Source organism: Pocillopora verrucosa, chromosome 1, assembly GCF_036669915.1.
Source record: "Pocillopora verrucosa isolate sample1 chromosome 1, ASM3666991v2, whole genome shotgun sequence".
NCBI lineage: Eukaryota > Metazoa > Cnidaria > Anthozoa > Scleractinia > Pocilloporidae > Pocillopora > Pocillopora verrucosa.
This window is the reverse complement of record NC_089312.1, coordinates 22,227,744-22,248,434: the sequence shown is the minus strand read 5'-3', so window position 1 is coordinate 22,248,434 and position 20,691 is coordinate 22,227,744. Positions and strand designations below refer to the sequence as shown.

The window sequence follows — 20,691 nt, the reverse complement described above, 5'->3', positions numbered from 1 at the left end:
AGCCTTGCTTCATAACGTGTCTTCATTTGCGAAACCCATAGTTGTTGTCGAAAATTTGCTTCGCTTGTGTCGGCCGCTAAATAGTGGATTAATTAAATGATAAGTGTACCGCTAATATGGTGCGTTAAATCGGGACACCAGGGTTGATGGAATGCTTTCAGTAATAAATGGGGAAAAAGTTCCTTGTTGATCATAAGTTTGTATTGAACTTCTGACCAAAAAGTTGCCCACCTCAAAGCTTCTCTCAAAGGCAACGGTCTGTGCACTTGTGTGTACCACAAACCTACAGATTATCATAGTTTCTTGTTATAGTCATCGTCGCGTCCATCACTTGTCAAGAATTCCATTCCTTTTTCTCAGTTTCTGAAATTTCGCCTTTTTAAGTAGTGATGACCCTAATTTTTGCCTCAAATCAAAGGCAATGTACCAGTTTTTCGAAAAACGTGCCTATCCTTTTTCTGTCACTTGAGCGGGCCACCACTGCATTAAATAAATTGACAGACAGCATCACAAACGTCAGAGAAGAAAAATACCGATCGAATCCCATTTACCTAAACATTTCACCCTCACAATCAATCAGTTGAATCCATCATTCCTAACTGTAAACTTTAAATTACTTCAAAATGATCCCGAAACTGGTACCTTTTTTCGCCACTTTCATCGATATCATTCAAACGTGACAAAGACATGGGTAATTTTTTGATCAGAAGTTCAACATATACAAACCAATGATCAACACAAAACTTCAAATGCCTGCGCGCACGATGCAAAACTGGCCCCTTTATTCATAACGTCCGCAGAAAATATCGGGACTAGAGCGATCCATCAGATCACTGATCATTTCACGTGCACCTCCGCCAATGTGATCCTTCGCATATGCATAACTTGATTTACTTCAAAGGGGTATTCATTGGCGAACCGCAAACAGGAAGACGACTTGGCAACCGATTCCGAGAAAAACCTTTGTAACGGAGAATGGAATGCTAATTTAAGGACGCATCCAAACCAGTCGCTAGACACTTAAATCTCTCAAATCATTCTACGCTGAATATGGCAGTCGTCGGCCTTTCCCTACATCTAAGAAGTTCGGAAAGCTGTAAAACTCCAAAACAAAAATTTATTTCGCAAAACGATACTCTTAATCGCCATATCAACGAACACTGTTTTCAACTATATGTAAATCAGGCGAGCCACTTTACAGAAGTCAATGACCCGTCAAAATCCATCTGCAGTTTATCATGGGAAAAGCATTTCTTATAGCAACTGGTCTTATTTCGCTCTTTTGGCTGAACTACTGAAGTTTTTTTGCCTCCTTTATGTTTTCAAATCATCGATATTGTCGTAGAATACGTTGAACCGGGGGTGAAAGGATGATATTACAAGGGCGTGAAGAGTGAGGCTTGCTTTAAATTGGCCAATCACCGACGAGATTTTTGCTGCGTGCTTCGCGTGTGCGTTAGTTTCAAATTTGTTGCCACGAACGAGATCAGGGAGCGGGCGGGTTGAAGACTTTAAGCCAATCGATTCTTGTTACAACTGCAGCTTAGTAGAACTTCATTTTAGCCCACAGTCCCGTAAGGACTACTTGGCAGCCTGCGTAGGAGGATAATGGCTGGCAACTTTGAGAGGTAAGTATTGATTGTGAAAACTTTCTTTGAAACATTCCGACACAAAGAGCCTTCGAGTGAGCAATACTATGATTCCGGAACCAGATACAAATTATGGCTGCAAAATGAACGCTGAATTTGCGAACTTTAGTGCGCTTCGCAACTTTCTTTGGTCTTGAAGCATTACGCAACAGAATGTTTTGTTTTGAATCTGACAACTTTCAGAATTCCTAACACAACGCTAGGCAATTTTCTGTCCGTGTCCGTCGAGTAGACAACAGGGACCTTAATTAAGCAAACCACGACAGCGACGGTAACGAGGACATGGAAAAACAAAAGATGTAATTGGCAGAACAGTAGCTGAGCACGTGCGTTTTAAAACTTTCTACATTTCTTAGCCCTCCTAGGCAAAACAACAACGTGAAATCACTACAATTTGCGTGGTCTGCGAACCGAAACCACAGCGGCAAATTATTTTAATTTCCGTTTGGAACCCAATGCTTCTTCTATACGTTATGCTGAAGTTCAGGCGTGGCGCAGTATGAGACGGTAAACGCATGCAGCCATTTTTGAAATTCTAATGAAAGGCAGAAATTCATTTTTTAATTGAAGTCTTCCTTGGCGTTGCCGTCCTGACAGCTTAAGGTCCCTGTTAACAATTCAAGCGTGTAGGCGTGCTACTTATACACGGGGTTACTGACTTTTTCCATTTTTAAATTGCAAATTTTGTATTTGTTCGAATAAGCCTCCAGGTATCCTGAGAATTGGTATTTGGGAAGAATAGTGTATCAAGTTAAGCTAGAAATGATTAGCACAGTCATGAATTTTCTTTGCATCCTTCAAGGCGAGCTTTCATTCATGTTTGCGCGAGGAGTGACGTGCAATGCGTGCTATGTGAAACGCAAGGGAAGAAAAAGTTTTCTCAATTGATGTGGTAATTGCTCATAGTCAACAACAACCTTCTGCATGTTCCTGAAAATAAATTGGAGCCTGGTTCGGAGGGTTTGTGCTGTACACATCCCAAAGGAGGATCACGCAGGCCAAGTGTTTAAGTATCAAAACAAACTCCACCAGAGGTCTCTAGTGCGCTTCGAACTTTCAACAACCCGTCTTGGGGTCTTGAAGTTTCGAGTTGATCGGTGCATAAAGATCGAGTGAAAAATCTCAATCTTCGAGGAAACATTCTATTCAGGACGAGAAATTGAAAACCTAAAACTGTTCTACGGAGATAACTGGGCAACTGGAAATACAATTGACACGAACATGTAAATTTTCCTACTGCTCGCTCGAAAGCTGATTAGTGATGATAATTTTAGAATTATCCCGCCCAATTGTATGGTTGGTTGGGCACATGTGCTCCGATAAAGCTAAATTTTCCTTTTTGCTAAAGAAACCGCTTTTTGACGCTCTTTCAAACGTGTACCAAACTGACGTTTGGTCTGTCCGATGTATTCGTTGTCACAGTCATTGCAACGAATAGAATAAATAGCGTCGGTTCGTTGTTCTTTCGTGACAGGATTCTTGGGTTTGGTTAACTCCGCCCACACTCCTTTGAATCGTGACGATGGCGGCTTGCTTCCTGACGCCTATTTACACCTCGTCAGAATAAAGGTAGCTAATTAGTGATCATATAAAAAGACCTCTTGTTGCAGCGTTTAGACCACCCCTAATAAAGGCACTAGACAGGAGTGTCGAAACGTTGGGTCCATGAACATTAACTTCTTCAGTTACATTTACATTTATGTTTGACATAATGGGTTCTCTATGTCATGTTGCGTTTCGATAATCGTTCTCTTCGTCACGTCCTCTTGAGTGACTCAAAAATTAAATTATTTGACTATGTAAATATAAAATAACGGTGTCACTGTTTTATATCTTTAACAAAAGTTATAATGGCTGTCTTAAAGCTCTTAACTCCCGTAAGTTATCAACATATTACTTCTCCCTATAATGTCTACACATTACCGAACAAACTGGTGATCAGAATACTCAAACTCATCAGCTGGAAGTTATCTTGATCTAGGACCACATTCTTGTAACTTTTCAGGTAAATATGCGAAACGGCAAAGGAGGAGAATTAACAATCAGATATTGGGAGTTTAATAAGGTTAAGGATAAGTACATTTTAATTCCAACAACAAAAGCTACAACAATAACTAAGTTGCATAAAACCCTAAGCAGGAGCTCCTGTAAGGGCTCCTGCCCTAAGACATAAACTACAAAAACAAAGCAAAAATTTGAAACCAACATTAAAAAACACGAATACAAACAAATGACAAAAATGCGGAAGGTAAATTGATTCTAAAAATGATAAATACTTTATTGATTTTAACGTCATCTTCGCCTCTGCATCGCGCGAGAAGAGAAATGTTTTAAACTCAACCGAACATATCAATATTGCTAAAAACGTAATAACGCATCCAGAATCTTAATGAGGCGCCACTAAAGAAGGTTTAAATTGGTGTGACAATAGACAAGAGCTTAGAAAATAATCATGTGGTTTCTTAAACGCATTAGTCAGCCCTCGATAATAATTATTATGACAAAATAAGTGAGTTGTGGGTGAACTTTTTAATATTACCATACGGGAAATAAAATATGATTTTCAGTGAGTCTTTTTTTCTTTTAAATTCTGATTTTCTTTCACTGTCCTCGTTTTGTTAATTTTAACACGGTATCAGCTCGTCTACCAATGCTACCTGTCCTTGGTTGCAAGGTCTCGGCCCCTTTCATACCTTTTTTCATTGATTTCTCTCCGTCAAGTTAAGTCATCGTCTATTCCTCTTTCCTACTGAATTCTCAGTTATAACATCTCTGGGATGGTAGTCAGGGACATTCTGCTGATATTTCATCCTGTTAACTGGAATATACCTGATTGATGATAACTTTCCATGCGGTGAATTGTGCTTTAGATCTGATGTAGTAGAGAAAGTGGAGCTGTTTGACGATCCTGAAGTAGCAACAAACTCCGCTGAAACACCATCGTCTAGGAATGAAGTTCAACCACAAGAAGCAGATCTGAGGAACGAACAGTCCAGGCTGCCGGAGCAAGCTGATAAACCTGATGGTTCTGGTGAGTAGGATCATAGAAAGTGTCTCAATGCCGGTTCATGATAACGTGTCAATTAATAATTGGTGAACCTGTTAGCTAGAGACCTTTGTTGATGTAGTTTGGTTTCTGTTGAGGGTAACGGAAAATGCCTTAACTATATATTAATCATGTTTTGCTTTGAGTGTTAAGAAAAATTTTCGCCAGAAGGTTTCTTGTATTGCGTTAGCAACAAAAGTATAAGAAATTTTTTAATTCTTCCAAGATGTCATCGCATCAAGGGGATTCTGCTAGAGGAATTTTTCTCTTTTAGAGTTAGTGTGCCGTTTTTTCAAAGTAGATCTCTACGATCCCCTTACCCCATGCATTGTGGGCTTATCGTTATCTGAGGCCTTCGTTATGGTTGTTCTTTGAAAAAACACGGTCAAGGTACTTTTTTTCGTCGGATAAGCTGTCTGTCGTGTTGCATACCAGTTGCACTCGTCGCGTTAGAGTCCTGATAGTTGTGGCTTTGTGTGATATCGGGATGTGGGATGACTCGTCCAGTGTTCTGTCGGTATGTGTCAGTTTCCCGTAAACTGTTCCAGCCGGTCTGTGTGTTCCCCGTTGAACACCTAAAGACGATTGGTCAAAGCGGGGATGAATGATTATCACAGAAGACTCAAACGCTACAAAAACAAAGTACAGCAACTACACGACAGACTGAAACAACCGATAGCTTCTGACTTACTTGACTCTGTTATGACCATTGCCGACAAACGAGCCAACAAAACGAATGAATGTGCCCGTACTGGACATCAACAGAGACTGACACGACTGCTACGCAACAAAGAACAGAGACGAGGTAAACCGGACGAAAGCTGGGTGTGGAACATCTCTTCTTGCCCCTTAGACATGAGTGAAACTCGTGTACTGTCATATGGACTAAAATACTCAGTAACACCGAAACCGGGATACCGACCGAGGCTATTGTGTTGAGGCGACACTGTCTCGGCAACGAGAACTATCTAAGCCGACTAAGGATAACATCAGAAGTAGAATTCCTTCCGCTATACAATCAGCGTCACTTCATGACAGCAACTTGGCTAAAGACGAACAACATGCGCTGAAACGACTGAAAAACGACGAGAAATGGAATTTAAACTGTGTTTTTTTAAACTGAAGATGTTCATACTTGTGAATCATGCTTACGTAAATATTGATTTACAGAAATTGAGAAGGAACTCGACGATGCTCTGAATAAAGGAGATTTCGATGATATTAATCAGAAAGTGACTCCAAAAACCCTGGCAAGCTGTAAAAGTAATACCTTACTCAAAACGTTTCAGGTTAGTCTTATAACTTTACCTTAACCGATTTTACCTGCACACTTAACCTGGGGCTGTTTTGCTATACCAATTGACCTACGTGATCCTTAATTTCTGTGGGTTGGTTTCACCACTCCTCATTAGCCCTTCGAGCTTTTCATACTTATATTACTCTCTCAACCATTTAGCTACAAAACTACAAAAAATTGCGTCTTGTTTTCTCGAATTGTACTTGTATCTTAATTAACCTTGAATTTTCATTGGCTTGCATTGATATCTGTATTTGTTTTCCCATGGTTGTAGCGGCGCCTAACTCTGTACATAGAAACAATAGCCTCTATTTGGCGCGAAAAATATGTACGGATAGTTGTCCACGAAAAATTGTCTATTCCAAGATGCGAACAGTGAATTTTGTGAGCTTCGAGGAACAGATAACGTCCAAGGACAAATGTACAAGCATATTTTTGCGCAAAATACAGTCTATTGTGTTAATTATCCTTAAAAAAATTTTGCAACGCGCGTGAAAAATGTTTACGAATAGCTTACTGTATGAAGTATGGGATGTTTTCTTTTGAGTGTTCTCTGGTATAAACTTTATAACAAAAATATCTTCCTCTGTAATAACCACAAAACGCTCTCTCAACTTGATTCAAATTTTTAACGACGACGTAAGGTTCGAAAATTGGGGAATGTCACTTGGTTGAAATGATCGAATATCACCTTGTTTTAGCTGTCACGTGCTGCGTTTAGACCAATCGCGCGCTAGCAAAATTATTTAACAGATCATAAATACATAAAAGAAACCAACCAACACACGACGCCGATGTCGACACCGAAACCGACGATGAATACGGATTTAAATCCCGAAAATGCCCCCTCAACATGAAGATCTAGATAGATTCGATATGTACATATCAGTTTGCATAACTTTGTACTGACGAAACCCTAACCGGCGAAACTTTTAACAAATAGAGAGGCCTTGACTGTGCTCTGTTCTGTTGTATAGCACGCAGGAAGCGGCAAGAGCACGAAAGAAGTGTAGTGAGAAACACGAGACGTAGTAAAACAGAACAGAACACAGTCAAGACTTCTCTATATGTTTTATAATAAAGAATCCGTTAAATTCCCCAAGCATAACTTTCAATTTTCAAAACAGACTTTATTTTCAAAGCAAACAACAGTGTCGTCAGCATGCTCTATACTCTCATAAAGCACGCTACAGTAAGCCAATCAGAATCCCTGGTAGAATGGTTCAAATAATCTGATTGGCTATACAATACTAAAACTGTCAAAAATGTCAAACCATCAAAGTTCAAAACTCATCAAAGTTCATATTCTGCAATAGTTTACAGACCAAAATAGTTCGGCATGTCGAATTTAACACTTTTGCCTGAAGTTTTTTAGTTTCTAATACAGAATCTGAAAGTGAAATGTTCAGTAACACATTCGGCCCAATCGTGGCTCACAAAAATACGCAAGTTATTTCACATGCCAAGTAGAAAACAAACTCTTCAAGGCGAGTGTTTTATGAATGAACGATAGCCGAATTCACCAGGAAATGAAGATCCTTCGGAATGACAGCGCCGTAAAACTCGGCTGCAGTGACTGATGTGGCCTTCCTCTCAACGCATCGGAAAGGTTATCAGGGCAAGCTCTTATTTTTCCACTCGAAGGGTAGTCGATTAAGTTCCTGAGGCTTGCTCCACTGCGATGACCAAAGATCGCCATGGTGAACTAGCCGTGATAGACTTCAGCATGATCGCAATCGCTCTGACACCGTCATGATTAGAACGAATTTTAGAAGTTATGCCAGGTTATATTTTTCATCCTCCCTGTTTTTTTTCTGTTTCGTTTTTGAACACGAAACTTTATATACTGTACAAGTGCCAGCTGTGTTTGATTTTTATTACAGTAGGTAAACTTGCAATCTAACTAAGCGAGAAAACCTTTAAAACTCGGACTGTTCATTTTGTTTTATCTTTGAGGATTTCTGTCTCTGCTCACGTCATAGTTAGGTAAATTACTGCGCCTGGCATTTTTTCAAACCTTTGCTCGCTTGTTCTGAAATTTCACTGTCAGTTAACGAAAGAAAAGCTAGAAAGAAGTCCCGGGAAAGGTCGGACATAGTACAATTTGGCAGGTGGCGTGACAGCTTTAGTTCAGTTCTATGCTCTATACTCTCATAGAGCACGCTCTTTTAACCAATGACAGCACGCGTTATATCTGAACTTTATTATAAATATATTTATTATATGCTCAACAAAATATCGCGTTTCTGATTGGTCAATGATGAATGCATAAATAGGTTATAGAGTGCAATAGAGGTTATAGAGTGCAATAGAGGTTATAGAGTGCAATACGGAGAAGTTGCCATAGAAACACCGGGGAAGCGCCAAATTTGAACACAAATTTGAGAATATAATAAATAAAAAATCGTATGAACCTGCTCGTGCATTTCGTGATTTATGGTCACTCGTGATGTTTTGAAAGTTCTCAAATTGCACTCGCCTACGGCTCGTGCAATTTTGAGAACTTTCAAAACATCACTCGTGCCCATAAATCACGAAATGCACTCGCGTTCATACGATTTCCTATACATAGAGAGAGAATAATTCATGGGCGCGCGTAGATATGGAATTTCTCTTCCAGCGTTTAACTCGATAGCTCACGAGTGACGCAGCAAACGAGTGAGATGTCGGGTTGAACACGAGAAGAGAAATTCCATATATACAAGCAACCATGTATTATTTTGTTTATCATATAAACACAACAGCCCTTTACTGAGAAGAAAAGCCGACTTCATTAATAAATGAAAATAAACGAATCGACAATCCCCGAATAACAATCGTAGAGTGCGTTGGCGCTAACTCTTAAGATGGAAAAATGCGTTGAATCACGATTACAAAACCAACGAAGGTCGCAATTTTCAATTTACAAAATTCTCATTTATTGACTTTGTCCTTAACGACAGAAGAAGTCTTTCAGGTAAACGGCCAAAATCGTCCAGTGACAAATCTTCCAGTTGCCGATTTTCATTCTCAGTCGAGAGAAATGCTAACACCAAAGCCACTGAAGACGTAACTTCCAGTTTTCTTTTAGTATATTGGTTTTCTTACCCTTGTAAAAAAGTTTTAACCTCACTGTCTGTCAGCAATACGTATTTTTTTAGCGTTTTAGACGCCATAACTTGAGAAAGCTTCGACAAACAACTTTTATTAAGAATCGTGAGGGCTTTGCCGTTCATTCATCAACCTGACCGAGTGGCGCCAAAGGCGAGTGACGTATCAGCAGCTGATTTGCTATATCAGTAAACGTGAAAAAATACTAGGAAATATTCCCTGAAGTGAAAGAAAAACAGATTATCCGGACTGACGACAAAATACAGAAGCGTGACGGAGAGCAAAAAGACAATATGAAAACATCCGCCGACAAAAGAAGACGCACATCGATGATGGATATCAAGGTGGGGGATGTAGTTCTCTGCAGAAAGGAACGGAAAACAACAGCTTGAAGCCCACATATGACCCGGTTTTACACGTGGTGACTCAGACGACCAAGAAGTGTTCGATACGGATGTACCTCTGGCTAGAGTTTTGGCCGTTTTCCGGCTAACGATTTTGAACCCCATGGAGCCCCTAATATATATGCATGCATATAGCCGCGTAGACCGTTCGACACAATCAATGACACTAACAAATGAATTTCAGTATTGAATTGGTTAATTATCGAGACTTGACTTGTTGTAAGAACCCTCCTCTCATTCTCAACAACTTGAGACTGAGAGGAGTTCAGAAACATTATCAATGATTTTTATAGAGCCGTTTGATTAACGTAATAACTGTAATTATTTTCTCCCACAGGTCAACAAAGCACTTCAAGATTTAGCACATGATGAGAACTCGGAGAAAGATGATGTAAAAATGCTGGAAAAATCTATAGATGAGTTCATATCAGCCTTAATAGACCCTCTTAAAGTTGACCCCGATACCAAAAAATCATTTCAAAGTTGTTTTGACGATGTGATTGACAAGGCAATCGACACAGAGCAGAAGAAGGTACTACACTAATGATAAAAACGTTTCTAGTCAATTCATCATACTCCACCCCTATAGAAGATTCTGGTGGGAAAGCTGCTGCCCATCTAGGCAACTTGGTGCCCTTCTCAAAGCGTAATATAATGCCATTCCAATAAACAGAACGTCATTTCAACGTCATTCTACGGCGAGGATAGTTTTTGAAAAAAGATCGGATCAAAATTTTGTTAATGGTGACATGAAGCTCTCCTGTGATAAATCATGAGTAAGAACTAATCTAAATTCAGCTTATTGCATAAAGTAATATATTGACGATTTATTTTCGCAGTTCATCTCTCACCCAGTGGTGTATGACTTGCTCAACACTACATGGTACCGCTCCTTTTTCTCAACAAGAAAGAAATCATGGCGGTCACCTGGACGCTGGGGATACTTTTTTCTCAACCTTTGGACAGTGTTTGACTTCGTCTTGTTTCCCTTCCTCTTTGCCATTTTCTTCGTTCTGCATTTGATAAAACGGGTCTTGAGGAGAAGAAGAGGTTTGTGATATAGTTTTTTAACATTCATTAAAGTAGTTAACATCTTATAGTAGATGGTGATGCGTTTTTACTTCGCTAAGCAAGCTCTTTGGTGGTCAAGGTTTGGACCTGGAGAAGGGAAGGGTGATAGCATTGCCGTAACTCACTCCTGCCTCCTTGAAACTGAGTTACCACGTCAGTTCAGTCCTCCCAACTGACACAACACAGGATTCCTAGCTGTAGCAATGAAACATAAAATTCTTTAAGTTATAGAACATTATTCTTGATCGTTATCCATTCCTCGCGATGATTTGTTGCATGACCTTTGAAGCCTTACGTGAAAAAGTTCACCTTAAGGCGTCAATTTGGCTTAAATTCAAAATTTTTATTTAATTTAGGTTTTGGCCAATGATCAGTGAAGGGCTAGTTATTTACAGTTTATTTCCGTTGTGAGATAAACTGTGGGATTATTTGTAGGCCTGTTATTTGTTCCCGTTAGATCATAACAGTCATAAGAATTGTTGTGACCGTTATGTCGCCACTGGAACCAAGTCTCGAAATTAGATACCAGCAGCTACTGGGGAGTTGTTTAGATGCATAGCGTCAGTTGAGGTATGTTTTCTTTAACTCATTGTTTTGATGGCATAGCGTCTGATACTTTTCTTAACTTGCAGAAATTGAAATGTGTTTTGTTTCGACGCTGGACAAGGATGGGCCAAGAGAGGAATTTGATCTAATCAAAAAGACGATGAACTACATCATTCAGGAATATGGCTACCAATCTGCCAGCTACTGTGAGATTTTACGTAAAAACAACAAATTGATTGGTGACATGAACTTTGAAACGAGTTGCTCTGGTGAGGCCACACTGCATAATAGGATTGTCGAGTTAGAGCAGCCAAGCTCTCCTGCTCTACTCTCTGAATATCTCGAAGCTGTTTATCGTGTATTCAGAACCCCAAACGTTCGAGAAGAAGCTAAGAAGGTGAGGTATGTCCGCGTGCGACTGATTTCCGCTGCTCTGTCGAGTTCGTTTAGTCAACAAGGGAGAGTGGGCTCACTTTTCAACCATTAGCTGGTTATTGGGCCATGTTAAGGTAACACTTGCGATTGTAAGTTCGGTGACAGTTCTATGTAGTAACACTGCAAAGGAATAAGGGTACCTCCAATAGTGTACTCACTGTGAAAGGTTTTTGCTCTCTATCATTTTATTCGACCTGTGTTGCTTGTACTGCCTGCAGCCATTTGAAAAATCATGTTCAACTTTGATTGATTTTGATGATCGCACGCTGCATTGATATATGTTTCAAACGGAAACAATTATTTTTCGTCTCATTTTCTTCCTGGAACGAAGTCAAGGGAATCATTGAGAAAGGGCAAATTTTGCTTTTCCTCGAGCTTCAATGTCTCCTTGACTGATATTGCAACTTGTTGTTTTCCTTTGGAAAAAAGCATAAAGTGTTTAGTATGATTTTCAAATACTCTTATACGAATATTTCCCCCTTTGATTTATGAATAGTGCTTTAAAGTCAGGTGTCAAAGTAAAGAAGCTGAGCACAACGGTTGATTTGTAGATATACATATACTATCTTTATAACTGGACATAGTTCAGTCAAATTAGAGCAGAGAAAGAAATCGATTGCTCGGTGACTTTCCTAAACCTTTCACCAAATCAACTTTTTTAAAGCTTATTCATTCATTAATTTAGTAATTCATCTTACCTAACATTAACATCTCTACACAATCAGTTGTGTAGACATATTAAATAAGTGGCGAGCCAGACAGCCTTGATAATACTGACATAAAGGATTCAAAAAGTTTCAAGAAAATCAGCAATACTTGGAAGAATCAAGTATTATTGATCATAACTGATCAACCTTGTGAGTTTGGTGCTAAAAATTACACTAAATATCTTTTTAAAGTTTAGTTTGATTTTTCATCAGGTTGTCGTGTTTTTTCTTAATTACACATTGGACATGTCAATGGAAAAAACTGTGGAGCTACAGAGATTAGTAAAGGATATAAAGGATATGCAAGTTAACATCGTTCCCGTCGGTATTGGGGAGAACGCCAAATTATCACAATTAAAATGGATGGCAACTAAAGATGGCACAGCACTTCACTTTGGAGAATACGAGTCACCCGAGACGTTAGGGACAGCGGTCATACAAGGTAAGTTGGAGAGGTTTAACATTTCTTTACGAACCACACCTTCTCAGAATAATTAATTTCCTATGTTATATCGGAAAGAAAAAGAAAGTATTACATCCCGTTGTTACAGCTTGAATAGTAAGTGTTTTTTTAAACGGTGACGTGATTTAAAGGCTCTAACATCTCCCTCCACTGGATTTATCATATCCATGTTTAACTTTTCTTGCAGGTATCGAGGGAAAGGACATCTATGGTGAGGACAGGCCTGTTTGGTAGCTATATTTTCATAGACCGTTGAAGATTTTTCTCCAATAAGTTTTGACAGATTGTCAGCACTCTTTGAATTTTCTTTCGAGAGTATCCATTCTAAGCTAGCGTCTCACTCCTTGTCTTGCAGAGAGATACAAAGATTACTTTACGACTCCTTATTTCGTCTTTTGTCGCGACACGCTGAGCTATATCACCCTCCTCGTCCTTCTATTCGCTCTTTGCCTGTCCCCTTCAACTCTTTCCTTCAGTCGACTAGAATTGGTTATATCAGTTTTCTTCGTGGGACGCATTGTAATGGAGATAGAGCAGTTTATCATGATTAGGCATGAAAAGAACGGAGTGAAAGCGCGCAAAGGGAAGAGAAATAGTGTCGGATCCACCCGCCAAGCATGTTCACCTGAGGATCCACAGGAGACAAACGAGGCAGGAAATGACAGCATTTTGCTAAAGACGTTTACTGGTTACTTCAGGTATCTAATTTTTTCATCGGTTTATTTTACTTTTGGAGAATTCTAGATTCCCAAACATGTAAAGGGCATACATCTACGTGACCAGTGACCACATGAATTTGACTGACGAAAAAAAGGTAACCATCTTGATAAGGTAACAAAATTGAGCACTATTTACTGCTTGGGTGCTGCAGTATAGCCCACTGTTCATTGTCAAGAGCTGCATCAATCATGATAGAATGCACCATTTTTAATACTTGGGTACATTAATAGGGGCCAGTAACAAATGTTTTGGTACGCCAATACGAACCCTCGCTCATTGTTTTGCCACATCGATTGGGGCTACTTCATATTAGTTGGGTAGACCAGTATGTGACCACGAGTCGCCTTCTAGGTGTAATAAGAAGGGCCACTTTAATTTATTTAGGCACAACAGTATGAGTATCTTTTGATTTTTGGATACACCATTATGGGCCACTGTTATTTGTTTAGGTACACCATTACGGAATGATATTCTTTTTTTTAGGTACTTTCAGGTCACAAATTGGGTTCTAACCATGACGAGACATTGAAAATGACCGTACTGCCGAGGTTCTCATTGACAATCTACATACTAAAGTTTTAAATTAAACAACATGATAATGATTTTGAAACTAACAAGCAAAAATCTAACAAGCAAGGAAAAAAAAATTGTTAAACCAACAGTTTAAATCTTCCATTTGTAAAAAATGTAAGAACATCATTCATACGTAAACCTATTCTCTTGCATGTGAATGACGTACGCTCTGTGCATTGACTATGTTTATTTATGCTCTTCTAATGCAGTTGATATTCATTATATCTATAGTGACCGCTGGAATTTGCTTGACTTCGTCACTCTTGTTTTGTACCTGATTACCATTATATTACGCATAATAACATTAAGGATCTCCACTGACGTATCAGAAAACAGACCCTTGATTGTGTCGGAGTATTTCTATGGTTTTATTGCCATGTTTCTTGCACTAAGAGCCTTTGGTCAAGTCATAGAGCGCTTGCGGAAAATGGGTACAATACAAATCGCCCTATTCTTTATCATGTCTGATGTCTTGGGGATATTTTGGCAGTTTGTGGCTTTGATACTGGCTTTTGCGCTGCCCATTACAAAGATTTATATAGCTGAGAAAGCTTATACTTCAGGAAGAGATTCCGCGGAAGATTTGTGAGTAGAAATTATGATCTTGCCAATAAATCTTCGAACCCATAAATAACAGATTCTAACTTGTTGTGCTTATTCATTATTTACTCTTATTTTCATAGTGTGAATGTTTTTTTTAAGTTGGGATGGGAACCTCATGTGTGTTTAGGCGCCCAAAGAAAGCGACATTTGGCTAAGAGCTAATCAAGTGAGATTTAGTTTTTGGATGGGAAGCGTAACAGGAGTTTAAAACTACTACACCAGAGTGCCAGACTTTCTGTAAAGAGCGAGATTTTTTTACTATCTTTATGACTCTGTGTAAATTTTAATCCTTCCTTTTCTCCTAGTATTTCAAGGGTATGCAGTGAACCAGGGATACTTTGGTAAGAGTAAAACTATTATTTTTTTTATTCCAATTTTTTACATCGTGTACTGATCCTAAATACATCGAATCACACGGTATCTTCGCAAAACTTGAATTCTGCGTTTCAAATGCTTCGCAATCAATTAAGACTCATGGTTGTGAGCTGAATTTGTGAGGCAAAGGAGGCAGCGACCCAGTGCGTCAGCTAGGTTTTACTAGTGTTAATAAATAATTAACGGCTAGCTACCTGTCGTTTCCCTGAGGAAAAAGGGGGGGGGGGGGGGGAAGTGAAAAAGAAATCGCGTGTTTTATAGAACAGGTTCCACTGTAATCCTTCGTGTTTCACCAGAATTTGTCGTTTTTCGACATGAAAACTTTCAGGGAAGACGCCATTAATTTTCGTGGCAGTAGATCTAGAGTTACGAAACAAGAAGTAGATCCGAGTTTGAAGTAACCCTCTTTGCCTTCCATTTCTCTCGGGGCCTCGCCACTCAAAACTTGCACAAGTAGCCTGCTATTCAGTTTCTCATGTGAAACTGAATAGCAGGCATCGAGGCACCTGTGACTCGAAAGTTACCGCAACGCGGATGTTCAGAAATAGCTATGGCGGTCATACTGCTCTCAGTTGAAAAATTGAATGAATGATTTGTTTATCTAACTACTTGCTTTTGAAACTGTTCTCTAGTTGGTGGGACATAGCGACACACCTAACCTGGTCCTTGCTGGGTTTAGCTGAAGTGGATAAGTTGGACGCCGCCGACTTTCCTTCCGTTTTTTTTATTCGTCTGCTGTACGGCTTGTTCTTAATCATGGTAGTTGTTCTTCTCGTGAACATGATGATTGCTTTGCTCTCCAATACGTATCAGCAGGTTCAGGTACTAAACAGATCCCTGCCATCACGGAATTAATTTATACTTATCATAATCCAGAATTAAGAGAATATGGGCTCTTTTCGGCAAAAGATACCAAATAATTTTCGTTGATAAGCTTCTATGATCACTTAAAAATCTATTTTGGCCAACAATATTATGATCCAACTGGTTAAAAAAGTTCCATATCGTACCCATGTTTTTTCTCTTTAAGAATGATGATCAGCCCAAGAGGAACAGCTCAAGGTTTCCGTTAATGATATTGGCGACCTTAAGCAGTCAGGAAGATGTAGATCAATAAAACAGATCTATATTTTTGGTTAGAATTTTGCGAGTGGCTGGATGTGTTTACTGTCTCTTACGGCGCCCCACCTCAGCTTCAACTTAACGCGTATGAGCAGCCTTTAGTTAGAAAGGGAAACTTGAAAAATTTGCCGTCGGGGTCTCCGCTCTCAAACCACGAAAATTTTGGTGATTTCACGACGTTGTTTTTCAGTGGAGGGCCAAGAAATGTAAACAGTTCTACAACGCACTTGCTGAGCTATTGTTCGCTGGATCTCTCGTTGACCCATGCGTTGCTGTTAGCGTTGCGGCTTGCTTAAGTTCCCTATTCCTTTTGTGCAGCGTCCGAAATTGGATTCGTAGTTTTGGAGTTAAAATTTGAGGAGTTTTGTGTAAAAAAAATGATATGGAATTTTATTTCTTGTGTATGATATGACAGTTTTTCTCCCGCTGAGGGAGTGACGCCTGTTGTTCTTATTTACTGGTACGTCCTTAGATGCTGTTAAGTCCCTCTTTTTGTCTCTATTAGGATAATTCACTGCATGAGTGGTCTTTCAAGAGAGCCATTATTGTTAGGACTTACAGTAAGAGTCATCCAATACCGGTGCCTTTCAACATTTTGTCTGTCCCACTAATGTTACTCTGGAACATCTTTTATCCGTGTTGCACTTCGTCTGAAACTCGTGGTTTGGATGAGGAAGGGCGGGTAAGCTGGTAACGCGTGCTAATCAACTTTTTTTGAGTTTTTATTGTTTTGTTGTTCTTGAGAGTTATCGTTCATGTCCGCTCAGTTATTTTACTTTCCGTTTCATTTCTGCTTTTGATTAGAAATTTCTTTGATTCGACAGAGAGGAACCCTGAATAAATTGGTGAAGAAGCTAGAAAGAAGATACATCGAGAAGTACGGATATGAATTTCCCCTCACAGGTAGGGTGATATGCTCGAGTAGTGTTCATTACTGCGAAGATCGCTTTCATATTCGTATGATTTTGTTAACACCATTCAAAACAGGCCAAGTTAATGGGTGGTTTCTATCTTTTTTTAGAGGAAAGAAAGATGGATCACTTGGTTAGACAAAATGAAGGAGGTCGGAAAATGACTAATCAGATTGTACGGGAAATATTCCAAACGCATGGAAACAAGGCGAAGAAACTTGCGTTTGGCCAAAGTGTGAGTATTTTTCAGGCCCACAGAGGTTCCCCACCACACTTCATAGACCTTACTACACGAGGAGATACCTTTGTTATGTTTTTTATTTTACACAAAAATTTTTCCTTCATGCAAATTTAAATGTGAAATGAGGAAAATTACTGAGTACACTTTGTGTCGTATTTCCCTCTTCTTTTGAAGCTTTTGAAGTAGATTTGGGATGTGTGCGTTTGTGAGAACTTTAAAATGATGTTCAGTTTTAACTGAGTTTTTTGATTATGCATAAAAATCTAGTAAAAGATATATGAGCATATAGATATACACAACTACATTTGCAGAGTTGTGTAATTATTTTTGTCTGTGTCTCTTTGCCTCACTTTTGGGAAGGTACTTCATGTAACAGAAATTTTGTTTGATCATCATTTGAAGGCGTGGGATAACTCGCAGGGAATTGCTGTGGATGGCTGCCTCCTAACTTACTTAGGACCTGATTTCTGCGAAAAATGCCGCGAAGATGGAAAGCGTACCAACATTCACAGTGCCAAATTAAATTCTCCCTTTACAGAAGAGACACCACGATTTGAGGTGAGGGTTTGATTTACACACACAGACATACCTACATACATACATACACGCACACAGATAGACAGACATACATGCATACACACACACATTCATAGTTTACCATATAGCCCCACCCCCACTCTTAGGAGCTCCTCCGCCATACGAAGAGAACTATTTGCGAACAACATATGTCGATCACATAATTCCTGCTACACAGTGAAATCTCTGGGAAAAGCGACATAAGTACACCTCTTCTTGACCTTTTTCCTTTTGAAAGCCCAGGTGCTTATAACTTTTCTTTTGTAGGCGCTCTTACTTGTTTCTAGTTTAGAGAACTATGATATATTTACTTTAAAGAGTGAGCTTAGTGAGGTGTTCATAGTAGAAAGACGAGACCGTCATCTTTTTGCAGGTACTCATTCAGGGGACTGGAGAGGGGCGTATTATAGCACTAGGTGTTTTGAATGAAGATTTCGACTGTCACAAAATACCTGGTTGTGGTATTGGAACAGTTGGTTACCATGTAGACGATGGGAAAATATTTGAAGGTGGCTACCCTGAAGTGGGAAGAGAGATTGAAGGTATGGGTTACTTTGTCTGCAGGTCACGCATTTACTCAAATTTTTACGGAGGTTTCGTTCCGTTACAGTCTTTGTTAGTTCTCCCCTTGAAGTAAAATGAGTTGGCCCCTACCCTTACCAGTTCGCTCCTAAATCTTTCCACTCGTTCTCTGACGGTAGAATATATACTCCTTCTCTGGTGAAATCAAGATACGTTTCAAACAACGTGTGATTGTTTTTTGGAGAAGGATGGAGTTCGAAAGCTCGATAAGTTGTAGTGAAATGCCTGGCGCAACGACGCAAGAGTGCGAGTATCAAACTACAAAATACATATGTTGGTCATTGCTTTAGAATGTGTGTTGTCTCCTAAAGAGGCCGTTTTAGTCTAGTTTGTTCATAAAAGTGTTTCGTAAAATTTTCTGCGAACACTAGCATAAAATAGTGTGAACCACGTTAGATAAAGAGCGGAATAATGCAGCGACTTTACATTACTTGTTCGGTAGTCGTGCGTCATTTCACACGGCTGATAATTTTCATGTTGATCGAAGTTTTTTTATGGTTTTGCTGTGAAATTTCATGTTAATCGATATAAATGAAGATTTCAAAAAAATATGTTCTATTGAAGGTGACAAGTTGAAAGATTTTTGGGGTGAACTGGTAAAGGGGAGGGGGGGGGGCGGAGCTTGCTTTACTGCAGGAGACGAACTCAAAGATGTTTTAGGGGCGAATTGGTAATGGGGCGAAAACTCCAGTTACCGACTAACAACTTTCTGATGGCGCTTGAAAACGCATTCAAGGTTTTACTGTCGTCCTTAATCCAACCTTGCAACAATAAATATCTGATTTCAGAGAAGAAAGAGATTAGAAATGTTAGTTTGTAAACGTTAAGGGGTTCAATTTGAATTTTACCCAATGTTGTTACACCTTAAGTTAACTTTGTTTAATTTGTTCTCTTTTTGTTCTAAATATCTTATGTTGATGACTTAGGAGCCGTGGCTTACCGCGGCGATCTCATCGCTTGTGAAGTTGATTTTAAAGAAGTCCCTGATGGTAAAATCTCTGTGTTGTTCTCCTTGAACGGTGAAGAAGTAGGGCGTTCTTCAGTGGAGTATAACTCTAAACAAACTCTATATCCCATCGTCTCAATGGGATCTCCATGCATTAAAGTGCTGGCAAAGGTATGTTCGAAATAGGGGGAGAGGGAGGGTGGAGGAGGGGGAGTGTGATGGGCTAGAAATCAAAGCTGTAAATGGTTTGGCTTTATTAGTGATCTGCTAACATATCATACCTCGGCACGCTCCCACGGCCTCAAGGGATTGTTTCCTCGGCCAATTGGAAGCATAAGGCAAGGGAGCTCTCTTTGTGGCAGCTCTCAAACTCTGAAATAAATTACTCGCCCTGTTTATAATTACAAAAAAGTGTTTAAGCTAAATGTGTCTGTGCCCTGATTGACCATACGAGGTGACCAGGCGAAGGAGGCATATATCACATATCATTATGACCATCGCCATCTTATTTTCTTTGTCAACTTTTAGCGATTATTTTTTAATTTGAGACGTACGATTTCCTCACGTTTTAGATGTGCTATCGAGACCGTTTCAATAGAGTAACAACTGAAGACATTCAGAAGGAAATTAAAATTCTGCAGGATAATTTTCAGGATCTGAAGAGGATGTTGCTGGATCTGAGAAAGAAATAGAGGAGAAAGAAGGGGCAGGAAAAGTTTTTAAGAAACTGCCGTACATCAGGTGATGATGTAAAATCGTGCACTTTGATGGATCTGGGAGTTGACCAGCTGTAATCTTGGATATCTGTGTGTCGTCGTTATTTTGAATAAATGAAAGAATGCATTTTAATGCAAACTTTATCTATAGCTGTAAATTATATTTCTTGTAAAACTGCAATGTAGTTTACTTATTTACAATGAGTAGAGAAGGTAAAAATCCATGCACTCATTCTCATTTGTAAGTTACGTTTGCTTTATATAATTCTTTGAGTTCGAAGATCTGGTCAAAAATGATGCACCAACAACGGCGCATCATGTGCCTCTTTTTTTGTGTGTGCATCACATTTTGACGTCATCTGTGATGATTGATCACTGAACAGACACAAGGCAACACAGATTCTATTTGGTCAAATAATGAAATTTAATTCCGCAACTTACATCGCCTCGCACTCAAAAAAAAAGAGTTAGATGTAGAAATGTGCCATCTTCGTTTTCTCCCTGTATTTTGGAGGGGATGACTTAACATGTGAAGAGCAAATAGGCCCTCTAACATTGACTGCATGGAATCACGTGACATTAACCTGGAAGTCGTAAAAAAAAAAACCAAAAACCAAA

General features: G+C 39.3%; 1 protein-coding gene across 1 annotated transcript; it reads left to right on the top strand.

Annotated features, from left to right (window-relative positions):
• The first annotated feature begins 1,246 nt into the window (after positions 1-1,246).
• On the top strand, positions 1,247-20,217 carry LOC131778504 (uncharacterized). Its single transcript, XM_059094919.2, has 19 exons — positions 1,247-1,628; positions 4,520-4,680; positions 5,866-5,984; positions 9,824-10,018; positions 10,326-10,536; positions 11,190-11,500; positions 12,459-12,687; positions 12,896-12,919; positions 13,064-13,406; positions 14,233-14,586; positions 14,910-14,945; positions 15,612-15,801; positions 16,607-16,783; positions 16,926-17,004; positions 17,123-17,247; positions 17,656-17,811; positions 18,203-18,371; positions 19,338-19,528; positions 19,930-20,217. The coding sequence occupies exons 1-19, from the start codon at positions 1,609-1,611 to the stop codon at positions 20,047-20,049; spliced, it is 3,210 nt and encodes a 1,069-aa protein (XP_058950902.2). The 5' UTR covers positions 1,247-1,608; the 3' UTR covers positions 20,050-20,217.
• The last annotated feature ends 474 nt before the right edge of the window (positions 20,218-20,691 follow it).

What these genes read in the sequence shown, in the direction of transcription:
- LOC131778504 (XM_059094919.2), top strand. Translation starts at nt 1,609, where the DNA reads ATGGCTGGCAACTTTGAGAG. An exon ending in ACGTTTACTGGTTACTTCAG is followed by an intron (nt 13,407 to 14,232) that starts GTATCTAATTTT and finishes TTATATCTATAG; the next exon opens with TGACCGCTGGAATTTGCTTG. An exon ending in AACTTGCGTTTGGCCAAAGT is followed by an intron (nt 17,248 to 17,655) that starts GTGAGTATTTTT and finishes CATCATTTGAAG; the next exon opens with GCGTGGGATAACTCGCAGGG.